Source organism: Ctenopharyngodon idella, chromosome 17, assembly GCF_019924925.1.
Source record: "Ctenopharyngodon idella isolate HZGC_01 chromosome 17, HZGC01, whole genome shotgun sequence".
NCBI lineage: Eukaryota > Metazoa > Chordata > Actinopteri > Cypriniformes > Xenocyprididae > Ctenopharyngodon > Ctenopharyngodon idella.
In genome coordinates, this window is record NC_067236.1 from 5,695,333 (window position 1) to 5,718,274 (window position 22,942).

Here is a 22,942-nt window from a genome sequence, read left to right on the forward strand (position 1 = left end):
ACCAGTCGGGGCTTTATGGCAGAGTGGCCCGACGGAAGCCTCTCCTCAGTGCAAGACACATGAAAGCCCGCATGGAGTTTGCTAAGATGGTGAGAAATAAGATTCTCTGGTCTGATGAGACCAAGATAGAACTTTTTGGCCTTAATTCTAAGCGGTATGTGTGGAGAAAACCAGGCACTGCTCATCACCTGTCCAATACAGTCCCAACAGTAAAGCATGATGGTGGCAGCATCATGCTGTGGGGGTGTTTTTCAGCTGCAGGGACAGGACGACTGGTTGCAATCGAGGAAAAGATGAATGCGGCCAAGTACAGGGATATCCTGGACGAAAACCTTCTCCAGAGTGCTCAGGACCTCAGACTGGGCCGAAGGTTTACCTTCCAACAAGACAATGACCCTAAGCATACAGCTAAAATAATGAAGGAGTGGCTTCACAACAACTCCGTGACTGTTCTTGAATGGCCCAGCCAGAGCCCTGACTTAAACCCAATTGAGCATCTCTGGAGAGAACTAAAAATGGCTGTCCACCAACGTTTACCATCCAACCTGACAGAACTGGAGAGGATCTGCAAGGAGGAATGGCAGAGGATCCCCAAATCCAGTTGTGAAAAACTTGTTGCATCTTTCCCAAAAAGACTCATGGCTGTATTAGATCAAAAGGGTGCTTCTACTAAATACTGAGCAAAGGGTCTGAATACTTGTGAATACCATGTGATATTTCAGTTTTTCTTTATTAATAAATCTGCAAAAATGTCAACAATTCTGTGTTTTTCTGTCAGTATGGGGTGCTGTGTGTACATTAATGAGGAAAAAAAATGAACTTAAATGATTTTAGCAAATGGCTGCAATATAACAAAGAGTGAAAAATTTAAGGGGGTCTGAATACTTTCCGTACCCACTGTATATATATATATATATATATATATATATATATAAAATTCATTTTTGTGATGCAGTGCTGAAATTTAATCAGCCATTACTCCAGGCTTCAGTGTCGCATGATCCTTCAGAAATCATTCTAATTTATTTAAAATAGAACTCTTTTGTAACAATATACACTACCGTTCAAAAGTTTGGGGTCAGTAATTTTTTTTTTTTTCTTTATTTGAAAGAAATTATTAATTTTTTTTATAGCTGCCTATTTAAATGAGTAGGAGTTGTGAACTGAATTGACCCCTGAACAGCATTTCTGGAAGAGGTTCTACTGGAACCCTCCCAGACCGGATTCTGATTGCAAAGTGGGTCAGGGGGAGAGACAGCTCATCTTTCCTTGGGAGTGAATTTTTACTGCAGGCAACTAACTTGTCACAAGCTCACAGGATATAGATTATTACCAATTACAGCACAGAGCCAGTTTAAAAAACTTCCAACCCAAGTTCTAAAACGCCAGTGGAATCCCACAGGCCTCAGAACTTCACTTGAGTGTTTTCTGAAAGTTCTAGAGCCAAACACATTCCCTGGGAACTCCAGAGACTTTGTCGAATCATATCTCCAGAGCTGTGCGGGATGTGGCACAGGCAAAAACAAACAGCAGTGATGCATTCAAACAACTGTCACGGCATGTCAAATGAGGTCTGCGTCTGCATAATTATCACTCGCGAGAACTGAAAAAGAGATGCGATTCTTGGGATGTGCATATTAGAGTAGAACTATTCAAGGAAACTGCAACAGAGGAGAAACTCGACACTGTTCTTCCGTGCCAGTCACATCGCTCTTCAGATCCATTCAAACGGAAGGATACTGATAGAGCTCGGTGGATGACAGGGTACATTTAAACCACGGCCTTGGAGAAGCATTAGTGTGGAAATGGATCTCAGCTGTTACATTAGAGCAGGTGGAGGGTAGAGTTCTCTAACTCTACGTGAGCATTGCTTTGATTCCAGCTGTATCCTCTTTGCCAACATAATGTAGATGAAGGGAAGGTTTAGCATTGTGAAGTAACTTTCCGAGGAGGTTGGGAGGTGTTGGGCCTAAAGGGATAGTTCGCTCAAAAATGAAAATTTCTGTCATTTACTCATCCTCATGTCATTCCAAACATGTTTGACATTCTTCTGTGAAACAGTGTTGTTATTAACTAAAACTATTAAAAATAGTTTGATAAAGCTAAAATAAAATAATACAATTTAAATGGAAAACTTCAAACAAAAATTAGAAATATTGCTATAGTTAAAGACCCATATGTCTATGTGGTGTTTATATGCTTTAAGACAAACCATGTGCAAACTCATAAGTCAACACCATTACTGAGTATTTTCTGATCTAAAGACAGTTTCAAAAACGCGGTTTGAACTACCTTGTAACCAATCATGTCAATGTGTCTGCAGGCTTTAGCTTATCATTAGTTTTGATCACTCTAAAGAAGAGGAGTCTCAAGAGAATACCTCCCGGTATATTTTTCTGTTGATATGAAAAATTCGGTATAATGGCGGGTGTATGATATATATTACGATGTTATGATGAACTATATGCCTTTCTCCACTGACGTTCTGAGTTGTTCAAAGCGTTTCTAAGGATACTGATTTTTAGAAGGCAGCTGTCTGACTCTGATATGGCAAATGGGAACATGGTTTGTAACATTAGCAAAACATTATTAGCTGTTTGAAAACGTAGTCAAGCAAGAGGCTAATCATATTAATTACAGTCATGTGTCCGACGTTGTAAAAAGCCATACCGTTGTGCAGCATTTACCTCAGTAAGTTGTAAGTCAGTAAGTTGACCAAGTGGGTCTCGCTCGTGAGCGAATGGAGGCGGGGCTAATTAGCATATTCATAGATCCGCGTATATTCAATGAAGCAAGGGTGTAGAGTTACATTCAGGCTATTTTAAGTCATTAAGATTTTTTTTTTTTTTTTCACAGGAATTTTTCTTTAAATGTCACTTTGGTGATTAAAGATGAGTTTTAAGGGATACAATTATTGACTACAAGGGGACTTTAAGTGAAGTTGTGTACTAAAATGACTAAAACTGAAATAAAATAATAAATAAAGCCATATAGAAATATTAAAAATAACACAAATGACAAAAGTACATAAATTATTAAAACCTAAACTTATATGTAAATTAAAAATTTTAAAATGAAAGTTAATTCAAAACATTAATAAACACTATAATAGTAAATTAACACTGAGAAGATATTTTGAAGAATGCTGGGGTCCAAACAACACTGAATTTTCAAAATATCTTATATATGTGTGCATGTGCGTTCTGCAGAAAGTGCACATGAGAGTGAGTGAATAATGACCATTTTCATTTTTGGTTTCAATCCCTGTAGTGTACTTCAGATCTCCAGCTATGAATTTACCCAAAAGTAAGAGAACACCCAAGAGAAATCAGACAGAATTATAAAATTCTTCCAACTTTAATCAGTTCAAAAAGTTTCACAACAAATGCAACACATAGTAAAGGGGAAATTCACCACTGATCATCAGTATTTGGATTGGTACATCCTTCTTCCTAATGAGAATGTTGGCATTTACGTCATTTTCTCTGAATAAAATTCTTGTTTTATTTGGACAGGACTTAGATATAAATGAAAAATGCAAAAATACAAAATTAAATGTAAACTGAGGTTTATTTTGCTCTACGTAGTGTCCTGCAGCACTACAGCATGGTAAACAATGTAAATTAGTACAAGTCAAAAAACTCCAAAGCAGTCTCTGAGTGAGTTAACATGAGCGGTTATAAAGGTGTAGCCTACAAGAACCCATAAATATTTCAACCACTTTTTTTTTTAAACTTCAATTTCATGAAAGCTCACAAAAGGAGCAACTGTCCTCATTGAGGAAAACAAAAAACCTGATGTCGGCTTAGCGACAACACGCACTCACGCTCGCACACCCACAACAAAACAGGACGAAACATCTGTGTGTTCCCATGGTAGTAAAGATGCTGTACAGTGATGCTGATATGAACATATGGAGGGCTGCTCCCATGTAGAAAAAGCAAACGGAGCACCACTTCGAAGTCCCATTCACAACCACAGCAGCATCTATCAGACCGTACGACTCGGCGATCTGCTTCACATTCTGCTGAGAGCTACTTTAGTCCCGAACCACTTCTGGCTTCCCAACACACACAAAACGCCAACCAATGAGCGTGCAGCACCTCTGCAAACTCACCAATCACAGACATTCGTTGACATTCTTATTGGCTGGACCAGGTGCGCCGCTCATTGGCCCACACACTGACACCGGGTACCACCTACCCACTGCCAGAACACATACAGCTCTCTTCAAACACAACAAACTGCACTCTGGTCTTTATAAATGATAATACAAATACATAATGTGTGGAAGGAGAGGAGGAAATAGAAGGGGCCAAAAAAAAGCGAGCACGAGCGAGTTAATTGTACAGATGTGACACTTCATGCACCGTTCGGAGTACAGTGACCAAACGTAAGCAGTTAACAATGGAAAGGTAATACATAAAAGTGTCTGTATGAAACACGTACTATGCAAATAGGGCCATTGGGTGACGGTATCGTTTACATATTGGCATGGTTTTGGTCAAGAGACAGCCAAGTGCGGAAATCGCCTCCTCACAAGAAGAGCCTAAAGTACTCACACACACACACACTTAGGAGAAAACACACAGACGGCCCACAGAAGAGCAGCCACAACACCGCTTTAGTTGTGTGTTTAGTTTGTTTAGGAGTCAGCGAAGTGTGTGTGTGCGCTGTGTGTTCGCATGCGAACTCAGTCGCACATCTCCTCGGGTATTTCGTGAGGATTGAGGATGCCAGGCACGGACATCTGCAGCTTGTGTTTCTCCTCCTGGGCCTGGCGCAGTGAAGCCTCCCTCTCCTCCAGAAACAGGTCAGAGGTGTCCTCGCCTGCAAATTCCTGCAGGTACACAGAGAAACGTGTGAGCATTTTGTGACTGCTCTGCCAGGATGCTGTCATCTCTGCCTCAATCTCACACACACCCTCTGTCCCTGTGCACTCCAGATGACCCATATAGTTACACCATACTTCACGATCCCTTAAAGGTCAAAGGGACAGCACACTTTCTCTTACACCATATCCATTTCCTTGATTTATGAACTCTCATCTATATAACTACTATTACTACTGATATCAAAAACAGACTTATTTGCATATTACAAAGACAACATATTTCATTAACCATTGTTATGATTCTCAGTGTCTCAGTAGGATAGCTTGCAGCTCACCTTGATCTGTACAAGGAAATCCCTCAAGTGTTCTTTGAATGCTGGGATGTCTTGGTTTAAACTGAACAGGCCAGTCACAAATACTTTCACCTGGGCACTACAAAGAAAAAGAAAAACATACAGTCAGACAGGAAATACTAATAACATTAGACGTAAACATAGTCCTAAACAGTTCCAAAACACTGTTGCTGCTGGACAGAAAAACTATTAATTAATCTCAGAGCAAGATGTCTACTGAAAGAGAACGAGCTCAAACCTGAGAGATACATTGTGTAACATTCAACCAAGTGCAATAATCACGTCAAAACTGCAATTAGCATATTTAGGAGCACATGATACATATGTACTTAACACGTGGACTTATTAAAGAACATGTAGGTCAAGGGGCCGTTCACATATCACATCTTTGCACGCTCAAATTCGTTATTTCAAATGTAGGTGCGCGGCAGGCACGTTCATAATGGAAGCAACGCACATGCGGTGCGTTTTCCAGGTGCATCGTCGTGAAGACCGCAGTTCGTTGTTGCATAGCAACGACAGATGCCACGGGAGCGCAAGCGCTTTGGAAAGGAGGAGAAAGTGGCGTGGCTGCGCTTTCCATGCATTTTTAGACGCGATATGTGAACGGCCCCCTAAGACAACACATGCCAAGAACATACAATGGGCCCCAAATGTTTTGGAACATTGCACTTTCCAATACATTTACATTACAACACAATATCAAAGACATTAAAGATATAAAGCTACTGTAATTGTAAAAGTGAAGTCTTTGGAGTGTGTAAGTTCTTGTGAAGCATTAGTTTGTAGGATACTCACTCTTGTAAGTGGGGGAAAGCTGATTTAAGCAAGTTGGCCACATACTCCTGGATGAATACTTGGTTGTTTACTGGGTTTGTGGGGTTCAGAGTTGCACTGATTTTTCCTTCCTCGACAAGGTTAAACATGTACGCCAGAATAGAAGCGTGCATGGTCAAACCTGCATGAAAAATATGCAGAGGTTGAACAAACTGAGGCATTTACAGATTTAATCATAAGTCACTATAAAAAATAAACAACAACAAAGCTATAGCAAACATTTTCAATGGATATAAATCAGCAAATATCTGAGCAGTTAATCATATTAAAAGTTAAATTATAAAATAATAATTTTAGAAATTTAAATTAAATTGATTATTCCTGCACTATTTTAATGATTTATCCAGAAAAACCTTAACACTCATGATTACTAGATGGACACACAGTATTCATCAAAATAAATAAATGAAAATAAAACAGACTGTCTGTCTGTCTGTGTGTGTGTGTGTGTGTGTGTGTGTGTGTGTGTGTGTGTGTGTGTGTGTGTGTGTGTGTGTGTGTGTGTGTGTGTGTGAGTGTGAGTGTGAGTGTGAGAGAGAGAGAGAGAGAACGAGAGAGAGAGAGAGAGAGAGAGAGAACGAGAGAGAGAGAGAGAGAGAGAGAGAACGAGAGAGAGAGAGAGAGAGAGAGAGAGAGAGAGAACTGACCTGCTGTATGTGATGTATCCGTGACAACGGAGAAGATGTGTTGTAGGATGTCACAGAAGTATGTCTGATAGAAGCTCTGAGCTGCCGCCTCCTCTTGGGCCACGTTCTGCAGCAGCGTGTAGAGAATCTGAAGGCCTACATGACATTTTTCATTTTACAGTTGTTGAATGCATGTTACGATAAATGATTAGGGTCAAATCTGACATCAGGCTGTGATGAGTTCATCTGTGTTGAGTGCATCTGTGTTCTCACCAGTGTCTGCCACGTTTCTCATAGTGTGCTTAAAAGCCCATATAATGGAGTCAAGCACAAGCTTAAACTGGGCTGGTGGGATGGCCAGGAATGCTGGGAAACAGTGAGAGTTCACCGCCTGCAGCAGGTAGAAAAAATGTGTCCGGTGTTCTGGGTATTCTTCAAAATCCTAAACAAAAATAAATAGAAACACAAGTAAACAAATGCAGTCTGGTTTTTTATAATAAATGACAATGGAATATTAAATATTTACCACAGAATGTTGATAGATAAATAAGGGCAGCTTACTTTGTTGATCATGTTTAATGTGCACTCAAACACTGCATCAAATATCTGTGGGATCTCTCCAGTAATGTGTCCACCCAATTTGTTTACGATTGTTGCCATGGTACTAAGCACTTCCGGTTCTCTTGCTGCTGGGACATTGCGCTGGTAATCAATGAGCACAGCATCCAACAGGGGAGGGACAAAGTTCTCCCCCACCTAGAGTACGAACAATAAACACACATGCGCAGACAGGCTTAAAGGATGAGCGGATAAGTGTGTGTTGTGTAAGGACAGCGCTAATCTGAACATGTCAGACTGACAGACCTGAAGCAGGTATAACAGAATTATCTGCACAGAGACAGAAATACTGGATCTAACAAACACATATACGAGACCCAAAAGCCTTGAGCTGAACGAATAACATCTCATGATGAATAATGTCTCTAAAATCAAGATTTTAGATTAAAAATAAGATAAATGAATAAGGGAAAGTTCATATCTTAAATCCTGTCACAATTTCTAATACATTTTTCTTGCCATCAATAGTTAACTTTAAGTTTGTGCTGTGCCAGTTTTAAAAGGAAAAATGTGCTGTATGCATAATCTTATATATATATATATATATATATATATATATATATATATATATATATATATATATATTTATTAACAAAATGTGTTTTAAAATTGTAAAGTTTGATTTGTATGTCACATTGCAGGGAAAATATGCTACATTCATATATGTTGATTATTTTAAAAATGTATAAATAGTAAGAATTAAACTATGAGAATGCAGTTTAAGATTGAGTATGTCAACTACACATTTAACAGCTTGACTGTACTTTCAGTACAGACCCTTTGCTTAAAAGCTGTGATTTGTGTCTCACCATCTGTGGATCATTGGAACGGCTGACCCAGCCTGAGATCAGCTTCAGAGTCTCTCTCTTCACTGTGCGCATGCTCCTGATGAGAGGCTGCTTTGTCACCATCTCACCTATATAAAAAAAAAAAAAAAAGCACAAATCAAATGAACAGACATAAACAAAGCACTTGTGCTTCTCGAGTGCAGTCTATTATACAATGTTTATGCCAGACATTATCATATTCAGAGAAAGTCAGACTTTCTCATTAGTAAGAATTTTCTTTAGGCAACTATTTAGTTAAACTTTACTCATTCTGTTCTAGCTACAGTGCTATATATAGCTGCTCAGACAGCCCTGTAATGAACTGCTGTTCACACACACATGCATGACGCTAAGCTCTGCGGCACCCTTTTGTCTTCCAGATGAACGAGTCTGTGTAATCAGACTGACTTCAAATTAATGTGGATCAGTCACTCTGAGAAAACCAACAGAGATACACACATAATATCCACTTGCATATGGTAACTCTAGAGTTAAACTTACTCTGTCTCAAACACATGCGATAATAAAATCTGAAAAGTAGAGAGACTTGATTGTATATATATTAAAAAAAAAAAAAAAAAAAAAAAAAAACAACACACCGTTGGTCTGGATGGCAGCAGAGATGTTTTCACTGAGGCACTTGTATACGTTGAGCATGTCCAGGTAGATGCGGCCCAGCTGAATAACAAAAGGGTGTCCCACAGCTTTACACGCTCTGACGTTGGTCTTCAGGATGCTGCCCAACTGCTTCACTGTCTCCGGGTCCTTCAGGATGTCCACATTCTACAGCAGGATAACAGCATCCATTTAAGATCAGTCTTAAAAATAATGATTAACTGAACAAAATTCAATGTTTGAAAAAAGAATCACACCTTGGTTGCCTGCTGAATAATGCTGTCCCACACCTGGTTAGGCAACAACATGTACTTCTCTATCAGGTGTTCCTGTACAGCCTGGTCGGTCTGTGCTCCAATCATATAGCCGACAGCTTCATAAAACGTATGGACCTACGAACAATAACAAGTCCAGCTGAGCTGCAAGAACTTCTCCTCAAATGTTGTGTATTTCTAAAGCATAATGTGTCAGTTACACACAGAGCAGGCTAACCGAGACAGATGGGGTTATTTGATACCTGCTGGGGCTGCAGGTCACAGATGATGGTGTTGATGTTGTTGAGGATCTCATCAATGAAGGGCATCACCTCTCCCACCTGCACCTGCACAAAATGCCTCCTGCACTTCTGAGCTATCTTAATGAACGTGTCACACGCCATGTCCTGCACTCCATCATGGGTTTCTGAGAAGAATAAAATAGTAAAATATCACTGTAAAAGAACTGATGTAATCATGTTTTCTTAAATCAAGCTAAAATTAGAAGCTCAACTTTATATATTATTATGAAGCTGCTCCATAAACCCAGCACCTGCTGTGTATGTGTTATCAAACGTGACATCAAAGCCGCTTTTATTTATTTATTTTCTCTTTTTTAAACACCATGCCAGTTATGGCTTGATTCATGGCGAGAGAGAGGTTTAGTTAAAAGCTGCTTTTATTTAAAGATCAGACCAAAAGATATCACTGATTCTATTCTAAGGCTCAAAGCATTTGCGACTCACCATGCATAAACTCAAACAATTTATTGACGACAGTCTTCAGGAATTTCCAGTGTGCCCGTAGGAACCGTGGGTACTGGCCCACTATGTACATGATGTTGGAGGCAATGATGGCCTTGTTATCCTTTCCTCTCTTCTGCTCACAAAGACCCAGCAGGTCCTGTAGATGACGTGGGAAAATTGTTATGGTTCTGATTTTTCATCACAAGACTTAGCATCTTTGCATTTTAAGATTTCCGCACCTTTATGACAGTGACGAGGAACCGCTTCTCATCCTCTTCATGCATGGCTCCACTGATGGAACCAATAGCCCAGCACAGCGTGTTCAGGTTCTTCCAGGACCACTCTGTACCGTTCACCTGATTATGAAGCTTTTCTGTCATAATACGCTCTGTGTCAGCATAATCCAGATGGGTAAGATAAACTGCAGAAAGACAAGCAAAGAGAAACATGATAGCACTTACAATAAACACAGATTAGTGGCCAAAACCTCATAGTACAGAAGAGCAGAGCACTCACCAAGTGTTTCCCTCATGTTCTTGTAGAGGTTGATGGAGTCTGTATCCTTCATGAACTCTCGAACCACCTCGCCCTGATCGTTCTCCACCACTAGCACTTCCTCTGGCTTGGCCATGCGGCTCACCATCAACAAACGCACCTGCAGGACAGTAACACAAAAATTATTTATTGTTATTATTTATTGTTTCTACCTAAAATCTAAGGTGAAATTTCATCTTGAATTTTGTGTATGTGAGCTAACCTTAGACAGCACAGGTAGGTAGAGTTGTCTGCGGGGCGGTACATCAAAGTGTTGACTCCCTGAGAGTAGGGGAGAGGTGGACGTTGAGAAAGGACTCTCTCTGTACAGCTCAGCTGCAAGGTGGTTCCAGTACTCCAAACAGATCTTAAAGATCTCGGTCTCCTCCACCTCTGACACCAGCAACATATAATGTAGAGCCTGAACAGAGCAACAAACAGGGTCTTAACAACAGCATCCAATCAGCAAAGTGACTGAGGTTGATTCTCCATAAACAAGTTCAGACTGTGCATACCTCCATAAGAGTCTCTCTGAGGTTCAGTCTCTTTTCTATCAGCTGTCCGTGCTCTTTGAGGAAGGTGCACAGGAACAGGCTGAGGTTCTGAATGAAGTTTTGCTCGTCATCTTTACCGTTTGCATACGCCAGCCGGATGTTGGTGTTCAGTGGAAGCATCTTCAACACACAAGTAAGAAAAAGAACATCAGACTAGCCCAAAACCGACTGGTATAAGGGAATTGTACTTCGATTTACAACAGAGCTGTTACCTGTTTGAGCTGCATCATGGTCAGAGTGAAGAGACTGACGAACTGCTCTTCGTACTGGCTGACACTGACTCCTGCTATCTCAGTCAAGCACTTCAGTGTCACATTGCGAAACATCGGCACGTTTAAAAACTACATATCAACCCAAGAGAGGAGAGGGGTCAACGATTACCTCAAAGACTGTTGCTACAATCTTTGTAGTTGTTATTGCATGAATATATATAACTGTACTATTTCATTGTACAATAAATTAATATATACACTACACATACACAGTAGTCAACATTTGAAGTGTATCAAAAAAGTTCAGCAAAGTTGTCCTAAGAAGAAGAACAACTTTGATGAAAGGTTTAGATCCACTTAAAATGTTGACTACTGTATTTATTACACTATTGTCTGGAATACTTGATTCTGATTGGTCAATTGATGCACACATTTTTTTTTTTTTAAAGGTTGAGTTGGTTGATAGGAGTTACTTATGAGTAAAGGTAAAAATTAAGTAATCTATCAAACAACTATATTCCTAGTTTTTCACAAAGTCTGTAAGAGTAAGAAAATCTCCAGATATGTTACCTTATACACAAGAGTACTGATGAGTTTAGTTTCAAAGATATAGCCCAAGGGAATCCAGTTGAGAAACCTCAGCAGGGTCTCTAAGGTAGCATGCACAAGTGGAGCATTCTGGGAATTTTCCTAAAAATTGTACAGAAAGAAAAATAAACTCAGTCATTACCATGCTTTTGATGCACATGCAAATCAAACTTAAGGTTCAATTTTAATATTTTATTCCTGTGACATTAAAATAATAGATTTTTCCCAATTATGTTGTCCCATTGCAAACTAAACACACTACACAAATGGGTGTGCATTTGAAGTTAATCATAATAATAAACTAGATGAGCTGTAAAAGGTGAAATAATTTAAGAGAAAATCTGCAGATACCTTCACAACATTTGGAATGCATGTTTTGTTTTGTTTTTTTGTATGAGAGAGAAACCATATAAAAACAATACCTACCATCACAAACTGGCACAACTGGAATATCTGAGAGAACTCGTTGCACATGCTGCAGATGGATCACAAAACAATACAGATTAACAAAAACAAGTAATGTGAATATGAGCTCATTTAACAATCAACCATAAAATATGACAGTTATTCTCTTTTAATGCAGTCTTACCTGTCTTTCAGGTGTTTGGCTTTCACTTGAGTCATCTGGCCACTGGAGAAGTCAAACACCTCTTCACTGAGAAGTTTCAGAATGATCATGTTGTTCTGGCAAAGGCTCTCACTGGTGCGGCTCGCTCCAACAATGTCACTGATAAATGTGGGCCAGTGTTTTGGCCACTCCTGCTTCAGGATCTAGACACAAACACATCAAGTAACATGAAGAAGGGTAGCAGACATTTTCATCATCACCCACATCATCATGTTATGAATGGCTATGAATCCCTCTGCTGTCAAACAAACCTCACCTGTACTAATATCATGTTGAGTTTTCCAATGTACACCTTTTCTTTCTGAAAGGAGGCAGAGCATAGCATAAAACAGACAGCAACCACAGGAAAATGGTAAACAAAATAAGTGGACGTTCGCTGACCTCAACATTGGCTGCATCTGATGATGTCTTGATAATGAGGCCCACAACATACTTTTTAATGCCTGAAATAAAGCAGAACAGTGAAGAACATCAATGCATACAGTAAGACAGCACAAAAACCCCATGAGCTCTCTATTCGGATGGAAGCAGCTCGTCTCAGAGGACTTGTTACTGTATGTTCATCTGCAGATCCGCATCAGCATATTAAAGATTTGCTGCCTTTTTCACATTTGAAGAAACAACAACAACAACAAAAAAAAAATAGGGCTACTTGAAAATCTAATAAAATAAAATAAAATACTTCTTTATCAATGATTAATAGTAGTAAGAAATATTTTAACCTGAATTGAATTAAATTATAAAACTACTGTTTAATCATAACATTTACATGATTTTGAATCACGAATCATTCTTCTAAATAAATAGACTCTTAACTTTGTGTAAGATGTTTTTTTTTTTTTTTTTTTATTTCTTCATTTGGCTGGATGCAGATGGACAGCTCAAACAGAAACATGTTTTGGATGTTGTTGAGACATCAGTGTTGGTTAAGCTGAACGGCATAGAAAGCATCTAAGTGATTTATTTATCAATCATAAGGTGCTTAGGTCATGTTTTTCATTTCATGTGATCTTTTACAGAGCAGATTCTGGCCTTTTGGAAACAGATGAACACTAAGCTGAGCAGACGACCGTCCATGCATTTTTAAAAGGGGAATTCAGCTCAACTTGGCAACCAATCGCTTGATTCTAATGAATGTGTTGGCCTGCTAGAAACGTTTTGTAGAGTCAAGCCTGTCAGAGTGAAATGCTTACTTCTACATTTCAACGAACCCTTCGCTGCTTGTCCAAATCCAGCCTTTGAGCTGCTTATGACTTAAGAATTGATTTAGACTGAGCTATTAATTACTTTTTTTATCTCAAAATGGCAAGGGGAATTCTTGTGAGTCAGTCTTACCTTCACACTGGTTTCTGGGCAGAATCTTCCATCTTGTTTTAATAACTGTTTCCAGAATCTGCAGAGCATAGTACTGTAATGCCAAGAGAACAAATCAAAAGTTAAGGATGCAAGCTTTAACCAGCCAATCTGCCAGAGCTGTACCGTTAAACAAGGAAAACAAAAAAATTGCTCTTAACTTTGACTGCCTCATGTATTTTCACACATTCTTTGGTTTATTTCAAATGGATTCAGATTGAAAAAAATATCATGCAGATTTGACTTCAGTGAGAATTTTATTACAAACTCAAAAAGAGAACCCTACCCCCCCACCCCCACCCAAAAAAAAAAAAAAAAAAAAAAAAAATCCATAATCCCCTATAAAAACTATACAATGTTTGTATGAGATTCTGTAGAAGTTTTGCTGTTTCTGGCCATGTCACACCAGAATGTGAAAGACAGTAAAGGAGACGTTAATGGCAAAAAGCTAATGGTTTGATACTGTGCTCGGCCACAACAAAGCAAACTGCTTGGGGGAACGACGCAACAACCGTGTCCGAAAACAAAAAGAACCGAAGAATTCTTTTGAGAGTCAGTGGCCACTCACGAGGCTTTAATCATCATAGATATGTTTTCCCATTAGTGAACTAAAGACCAAACCCCTTTCTGTCTTAAAGTGACACTAACGTTTCCACCAATAACTGGTGTGGGTCTCAGGAACAGCAAGACGAGCCACAGGTTTGGGTCTATAGACTGCCTTAAGACTGCCACCATGCTGCTTTTAAGAGAGTATTCATGGTGCATTAGTGTCCTTGTCATGATCACTAGTGTTATTTGGATCATCAGCATTTCGACTGTAGGGATTAATGAGGAAAGAGGAAAACCATGACGCAAAATGTAATGTGTTAAAGCAAAACAGGGAAAACAGATCACACACTGTGTGAGAATATTAAAGGTGAGGCCTGGAGAAGTAGATTAATTTCACTTACTAAAATCACCAGGATCTTTTCACCTTTAATTTTTCAGAGATTTAAAAATATATAAGCAAAAAAGGAAAGACTGAAAAACATTGCAACACCACGCAAAGTCTTTATTGTTTACATGTGATGTTGCAATATTTCTTGGTGCATGATCAAGAGCAGAAGAATAAAAAAATAAAAATAGGGTAGGCTAGGGTTGAGGAGAAATGCTTGAGGAGGAAAGAGGAACCACAGCACACAGAGACACTGATGATCCCTACAGTGGAAATAACTGTTACCATCCATGACTGGGGTAAAAACAAAATGGGGTAAACTGCCTGCCTATCTCCCTGCCGTCTCTCAGCTCCATATGAGGCATGTGCAGTGTGAATGGAGGCACAGCAGAATTGAGAGTAAGGGAATGAAAAGGTAGACCTTGTGGAGGCCTGCCGCCAAAGCCTAGCTGTGTCAAGGTGCACAGGAAGACACACCCCTTTTCGTCCTATTACAAGCAATCAACATAATGGAACATTGTGATTAATATCAAATATGAACAACTTCAATTAATTGTCTTTTGTTTGCTTTTTCACCTACAAAAAGGCTGTAAATAAATTAAGTAAAAAGCCAAATGTTCAAAAAGCACTTTAAAATGCGCTTTCTGTATTTTGCTTGATGAATTTAGACAAATTCAAAGAATTTACCTGCTCTGCATTTTTTCCTGTCTGTTCTTCTAGAGCCCTCACTTTTGGGCCATTATCATTTTGATATTACAGATACTGTTGATAAATCAACTCAAACATTAGTAATGACCAGAGTGTTAAGAGCAATCTTAAAAGGCAAGCAGACGGCAAACTGGGTCAGCAGTACTTTGAGGAAGTCTATTAACACACTTGGGAAGACAATTCATCCCAAATACTACACGATTTCCAAATTACTAAATAATTTACTTTCAGTCTACACACTACAAAGTGAACAAATGTTATGAACTCTGGAAGTGTGTAGTCTGTGTTCAGTGCTGTTCAGTGCAGAAATTCTGTTGGAGGATTCCAGAAATTCTACACTACATGGATCCTCTGCTTTCCTCATCAATATTAAAATAAAAATCCATGGCTCAGAACTTGGATCACATGGATCAGGTGCTTTATATATCCTGACCTCAAACAGTCAGTCATTACACCTCTGGCTGCTGTACAGATGAAGGTACTGAGGTATTTCACTGTCAACAGAGGATCCTCACACACCAACTTTAACTATGACTTTGCTTGACCAGGACAGGACTGTGAGGAGAGGTGTAGGAAAATGTGATCTCACATGTGTACAGAGGAATCTGTTTCTGACATGATGCTAAGCAACCCCAATACACTTAAGAAAGGGTATTTGCGAATACAAGTCAATATTTCTGGTTTGAAGGAAAATAAAGCCAAATTGTGTTCCTGTATAATGTGTGATAAGAGATCAGATCTTCCTCAAAGTATAGAAACCATGACCCTCCACCAGAGTAAGTTGGGACTTGGCTTACTTTGGTGTTCATATTCTGAGAGAACTCTAGAATGGTGTCAACTCGTGTCCACGCATCTGGGTGCTCCTTCAAATGAGTCAGCACCTCCTGGGCCATTCTTTGCTGAAATAGAGAAACATTTGTCTTTATAGTTTAATTTAAACAACAAAACCGTAGCCAATCATTAATGATATCAGTGCATACACTAACATGTATTTATACACACATATATACATAAACTAATAAATAAACACTACCTTTCAAAGGTTTGGGGTCAGCAAGATTTTATTTTTGAAAGAAGGCTTATGTTCACAAAGGCTAAATTTATTTGATGCAGTAAAACCAGTAATATTGTGAAATATTTTTTTACAATTAGGGCTGTCGATTTAACATTAATTATTTATTTATGTAAAAATAATGTGATTAAAATTATTTAAGGGAATTAACGCACCCGCCCTGCCCCAGACCTACGTAGGTCATCTTACATTTCATACAGTTAATTGGTGACGAACATGAAGCAGGGTAACAACTCACTGCATGATGTAGATATTGTCTCATATTTATATCATATGATATAGTTAAGCAACAGATATCGGACAACTCATATAATCATATGATATAGTTAAGCAATACCACATGAGCAACGACTGCAATATCAGTAAATCAAGTGCTGCTTTTGTTCTGAATGTCACGAATGCAAATGTGATATAAATTTACAACAAGAAGTTAATATTGGGGTATATTTTAGACAATATTGTTTGTTTTTGCTCAAATTGCCAATAAAAATATTAGCCTACCTACACAGCCCCAGCAGAACTGTTGTGCATCTCCGATTCAGTGTGTTCAGCTTGAAGCGGCGCTGAGCAGAACGATCGGTATGTGACATCAAGTTACAGCGAGAGCGATTAGAGAGCAGACAGCTCCGTATGCTTCGAATCAGTCTCGCGATACTTTGATGTCATATGCCGATCGGTCTTGCAGTGCCGCTTCAAGTCGAGCACACCTGGTGTTTCGTTTCAAAATGAATTTGTGTTTTGAGCCAATCAATCGGGTGAACCAATGATTCAATGGTCCATTCACTTCATTCCTGAATGAATCAGCCTGTAAATGAATCTAATGAATGAATGACTCAAAGACTTACTCCTTTAGACATTTACTGCTACCTACTGGCAGTTTTAGTTTCTTATTTAGAGTATCACGTCACTGAAAAAAGAATTCCATATTTAGGGGATAGTTTGCCCAAAAATGAAAATTCTATTTCTTTATAATTACGTTTCAAACCTGTATGACTTTCTTTTGCATAAGATAAAAGATGAAGGATTTTGAAGGACGTTGGTAACCAAACTGTTTTAGTCAGTAAATAAATCTAAAAGTTTATGTAACAAATTCTGTGTTGAATCAAATAAAAGATTTCTTTCTAAAGCTGCTTTTTGTAATGTCTATTTGATGCTTTTCTTATTTAGCAATGACTTTAAATTATCTTTTGGGGGTAATTTCTTAGCCATTAAATTAATCTGTATATCATGTAATTAATTAGATTAAAAATTAATCACTTGACAGGCTTAAATTTAATATAATTGTTTTCGATTTTAATATATTGTAAAATGCCATTTATTCATGTGATGGCAAGGTTGAATTTTTAGCATCATTACTCCAGTATTCAGAGTCACATGATCCTTCAGAAATCATTCTAATATGCTAATTTGGTGCTCAAGAAACATTTCTTATATTATCAATGTTGAAAACAATATATATAAAATAAACTTATTCAGAAAAAATGCATTAAAGGGTTACTTCACCCAAAAATGAGAAATCTGTCATCAAATCTGAGCGATTTCTGTCCCTCCATTGACAACTACACAACTACCACTTTGACGCTTCAAAAAGTTCATAAAGGATCATAAAACTAATCCATATGAATTGAGCGGTTTAGTCCAAATTTTCTGAAGAGACACAATTGCTTTATATGATGAACAGATTTAATTTAAGCTTTTATTCACATATAAACATTGATGACAGAATTTTCATGTTTCGGTGACCTAACCCTTTAATGCAGCCTTTCAGAATAAGCTTATGTCATTATATATTTTATTTATTTTTTATTTTTTACACACATACTTACATTTGGTACTATATTTCACCGGTCTGTGAAATGGTCTTCCTTACCTGTGGCCCGACTCCATGGTACAGGCAGTTGACCACATTATCCAGCAGGTTGATATCCAGTTTCTGGTTAAAGTCCAGCAGCTGTCTGGCTGCGTGGTCGGCTAACATTGTCATAATTGCTGGCATAGAGCTCTGTGGGGAACAGGGAGGAAACATCCAGCGGGGGCAAAGTCATGTGAAATGAACATTTGGGTACACAAATCCAAACAGCTGACCGTTACCCCCCCTCCTTCGACCCAGGACCATCCTAAAAGCCTTATATGACCTGGCATGCCAATGCCAACACACCAATGCCTGCTGGAGGGTTCAATCCTCAATAACAATGGGATAGGTGGGTGGTGCGATAAAGGTAACATGCTTGCAGTCTGCACAATCCCGATATGTCCGAAGAACAAGGGCCACTCACTGGGCTCGTGATCACACGAGCCATTATTCTCTGAATGAGACCACGTGCTAGGCAGCCCTTTCGCTGACGTCATTCTGTTTACATATAACACAAGAGGCGTACCGAGCGCCCTGAATTACAAACTGTTTTCCCCTACTCTGATCGTTCTTCCATTAGACCACGAGACTTTAATAACGCAAGCACACAGTTTGAAGGACACCTGAATGACCAATGCTCAAGCAAATTCAATTGGCACCACGGAGCCAAACTATTGCGTAACGAGGTAAGCATTACGGCCAAGAACCCCTCGAAAAAAAGTTTGGCATTGGAGGAAATTTCAAGAATTTGCTTGGACACGACACAGTCAAGCTTTGTGAGACCACGAGTCTTGCAGGCCTAAATAAATTGATGGTGCCCTAACTAGTACTTGGCACTGCGCAACCTGTTGATTTACCCGCCTTTTCCACACCTTATTTCATTCAGTAAGCAAGTACAATCCCAACACAGAGCTACTTATCAGCTGATTTCATGCACACGTCTTCAAAACACGACTGGGTTGGACTAAAATCCACGCCGAAGAGCACAACAACTTACACTACTAATGCGAACGCTGTTTACTATTCTCTACTGTGGTTGTTTAGCCACGTTTGTGCGTAAAACCCATAATAACAGATCGCGTTTCATGCTGTTGTAACACTTTACGCATACACGCTGTCATAAGAATGCGCTTAAATGGACAGAAAAGCAAATGCATTAGTGGTAACTGACGTTAAAAACGTTCCAGCGAACGCCTCGTCCATAACAAACACCGATGTTTCTGGCCGTCTACACCCGTCTCAGATGACTTCTACGGGGGTGACTTTGCAAGGATCTCCCTCCCTGACTCCGGAGCAACCCCTCCCACCAACACCATGCTCTGCACCCTACACCTGAAAGCTCTGCAGGTTTTACTAGCAGTACACCAGGTAAGAAATAAAAACCGTATTCGTGTATTTTTATATGCTGTTAATTATTTAAATGAATGCTACGGCTTTAGAATTGTCCTGTGTGCATTTTACAACTGAATTTTAACAAGATACCCTGGGCTATGCTTACGGATAGCAGCTCGTGATCGGAAGCGATGCATTTGTGATAGTTTTGATGTAAAGTGAGATATAACGATTGTTAAAACGAAGAAAACCCAGATAGATTATTCAGTCCAGCGTGACACCAGTGCTGAACACGAGCCATCACGCAACACACCCGCAACATCCCTCATAAACCCTCAGCAGCAAAGCCATTTCACTTTCTTTCGACCTTAACCTTCATACGTACAATTTCTAGGCATTTCTACACAATCTCACAGCATCATCACTCTCCACAGAGCACAGACCAAACCAAACACTCTAGCTATAAGTTTTCACCCCATATTTACCTACCTAAAGTCCAAGCCTTTGAGAGAAAGAAGGTGGGCTTGTCTGCCAGAGTTGCTAAAATTATGTTTATTTGATCCAGTATCGTTGGTGCCTGTTTGTACACGCTTTCTGGCAAAAAAAGCTTTAGGATGAGCCGTTGACTGGCCAGCCACACTATTCCTCTGTGAAGACTACACGAGCTACTTGATATAAGGACCACTAGGATGTGAATTCCGCACCAACAATCACGGCGAGTTCAATATTTTCTCAGTCCGGTTCATTTTACGAAACAAAGTTAACCTTAATTAAGAAATGTGCTCTGTACTGAAGTATATATTTGCACTAGGGCGGTATTAGAGACTGAGCCTGTGCCTCTTCTTCTCACAAGCAACAAACTCGTAACCGGTTGAAACCGGTTCAGACTGGGAGATTCCATCTCGGTTTAGTTTTCAGCCGATGGCGCCGCGAAAAGTTTGGATTAACGTCACGCCCATGGGAGCGTGCTATTGGCCGCAGCGTTGCTAAGCACGTCCTTGCTCGCGATCCATTGGACAGCGTGCACGTCAATCGATCTCAACTCTTTCGGGCGCCCACGCGACTGCTCCGCCCGTTTAGAGAAAAAGAAGGCAAACTGCGTGCAGAATGGATTTGTAATTTGTGATAATATTACGCTCGTGTATTATTTGTTTATTTGTTGCTGTTTCAGGGAAATGCAAGTTCTGAGTTAGGTATGTTGCGCGACTCGTTCGCGTGTATATCCTTCTTGAGCTTTAAATGACCCGTTTTTGATATTTAACAACAGTGGTCGCTTGGTAATTGTATACATGATCGGAAAAATTAATTTCACGGTGGACTGAAGGAGATCGAGGGCACCGAGTCCGTGAGGCGGATGTTGGAGCTTGTACTTGTGCTGATTGTAAGCTGGTAATTTTCCACGAGCCACGAAGGGGAGTGGTTGTTCAGAGTCAGGGTATGATACGCATGGCATGGGTCAGAGCCTGATACAATTGGTTTGTGATATTCTCCATAAACTTAACTACCGCGAAATTAACTACAATATGGCAGTGATTTATGATAAACGCATCGAATCACTCGAAAACATAATAATAAACTGGCCGTGTGTGGTGCTTCAAAGGGACGTCAAAAGCTTGCATGTTTCTCCCCCCCTTCCTTCCTCGCAAGTCACGTGACGCAACGACGCTTAAACGTCAGTTGATGGAAAAATACTGGATTTTGTGTGCAAACTACTGTAGTGTCTGTAGTAGTGAACAAAGAATGATGGGGAAAAATGCATTGTCCTTGAGTCGAGCAATTATTTAAGCTTGTGCATTTTTAATAAAACTTACATTTCACAGGATAATGTCTGCACTTTATACATGTTGAATATCTGATATAGTGTTTCTCCTTAGTCCAGCATGTCGCCCATTCTACTCACCTTTTAAAATGGTTAACTAAATAAGCAGTGTTACAGCAGTTTAGGACCATATAATTTGGTAAATTATATGCTCAGCCTTAACCAACAAACTGATCGCACTTCCAGTGAAGGTGAACCTTTAATCCAATGGCAGCTGTTCTTCAGTTTTATTTGGGAACAGGCACTAGTGTTGCAGTTTTGTGCATTAAATGGGTCCAGTCATAATTTGATATCAGCTGATGTTGTGTGAATATGATATAGGTCCCTTGCTGCAGTAAACTTTGGAAGCAGAGATAAGTGTGATGTGGTGTAAATTAAATGAACGTGTTCCACAACTGAAAGTCAGTGCCAATACTAAAGTTTCTAGAATACAAGTCAACCTGCTTTCAGCAGCAATCACAGGCAACATTCTTTGTTTGAACCCAAAGACTGATGTTCGTTTTTTTTTTTTTTTTTTTTGAATAAGATCAGAGCAGGTTTTATACTAAAACAATTAGTAATAAATAGAGTGGGTGTGTCTTCAAATCTTTCAGATAATACTTAATAAATTGTCACCTGATTAGTATGAGCTGAGTAATACTGAATAATAAACTTGTGTTCATTTGTATGTTTTTGTTTTGTTAAAATGTTTTTGCTCATCATCATTTAAGAGTCATATTTGTGCACGTTGATTTAAAACATTTTTAAGCATTGTAACTGATTTAAAGTCAGCAAATGTGCTCTTATTTTAGAAATTTGAAATGTTTGATGTTCCTCAGGCTATGACTTCACTTTGTGTAACAGAAAACTCACCATGCTTCCTTTCTGTGTTGTCTCAGCTGTTTTGAATTATTTTGAGAAATAAAATAAACTATTGAAACTCCTTTGGACGTCTGGTATTGTTTATTGCAGGACAGGTCTCAGATCATGCATATGTACGAAATGCATGCTTCCTCTATTAAACTATGTCATCAATCAACACATACAGAGGGTCTGAAAGTTAACAGGGTCACAGGGACGACCAAAAGAGGTCATCTTGCTTAAGTGAGCAGTAGGAGGTGCACGTGCATTGTGGCACATACATGTGAAATGAAGTGGGCTGCTCTGTTCAGGATTGGGCTGGTTTAAGCCCGTTCTGTCTGGTCCTGCCTGTTCATTTACATACATAACAATGCCATCACCTGCTCCACCCATGTCACTCAAACAAGTTTGACAGTTGTTTTAGTTAGAGTGTTTTATATACTTTCTCATAACCTATGACTCTTGCCTTAATATATTTATTTTTTTCTTATTTTTTAATTTTGCAGTGAATATGGTCACATAAAGACTATCCTATTTATATGTGCATTATTTTTTTTATTTTATTTTTTAAATTACTACAAAATCAGCATGCATACCATCACGAAGCATCACAAATGTCCTTTGATGCATATCTTCACATCATAAGATATAAATGATTTACATGACTTATGATTTTGTGGTTATATGTAATTAAATGCTGGCTTATTTAAATTGTGCATTGCATTATAAGCTATTTGTTCTAGCTCAGGTTATTTGCAGGAGTCTCTTCCTAATGGTGGTCACTATAAATAGCTCTGTCCTTCTTG

At 39.1% G+C, this 22,942-nt stretch overlaps 1 protein-coding gene across 4 annotated transcripts; it reads right to left on the minus strand.

The window, feature by feature from the left end:
- Window positions 1-3,338: 3,338 nt before the first annotated feature.
- Window positions 3,339-22,175, minus strand: xpo1b (exportin 1 (CRM1 homolog, yeast) b). Of its 4 annotated transcripts, none has more exons than XM_051867623.1 (25): window positions 19,967-22,175; window positions 18,164-18,295; window positions 16,019-16,120; window positions 13,562-13,634; window positions 12,608-12,669; window positions 12,483-12,527; window positions 12,188-12,369; window positions 12,025-12,073; window positions 11,581-11,700; window positions 11,011-11,139; window positions 10,760-10,918; window positions 10,468-10,665; window positions 10,227-10,365; window positions 9,950-10,131; window positions 9,711-9,867; window positions 9,228-9,391; window positions 8,968-9,102; window positions 8,695-8,878; window positions 8,078-8,184; window positions 7,212-7,406; window positions 6,924-7,092; window positions 6,672-6,806; window positions 5,986-6,145; window positions 5,170-5,266; window positions 3,339-4,840 (listed from the first exon to the last, which is right to left on the minus strand). In XM_051867623.1, exons 2-25 carry the CDS (start codon window positions 18,287-18,289, stop codon window positions 4,694-4,696), a joined length of 3,216 nt encoding a protein of 1,071 aa, XP_051723583.1. In that variant the 5' UTR covers window positions 18,290-18,295; window positions 19,967-22,175; the 3' UTR covers window positions 3,339-4,693. The 4 variants fall into 4 exon arrangements, with proteins under 4 accessions (XP_051723583.1, XP_051723584.1, XP_051723585.1 ...); XM_051867624.1 differs by lacking the exon at window positions 19,967-22,175 and adding an exon at window positions 19,317-19,340; XM_051867625.1 differs by lacking the exon at window positions 19,967-22,175 and having other exon boundaries at window positions 18,120-18,276.
- Window positions 22,176-22,942: the final 767 nt, after the last annotated feature.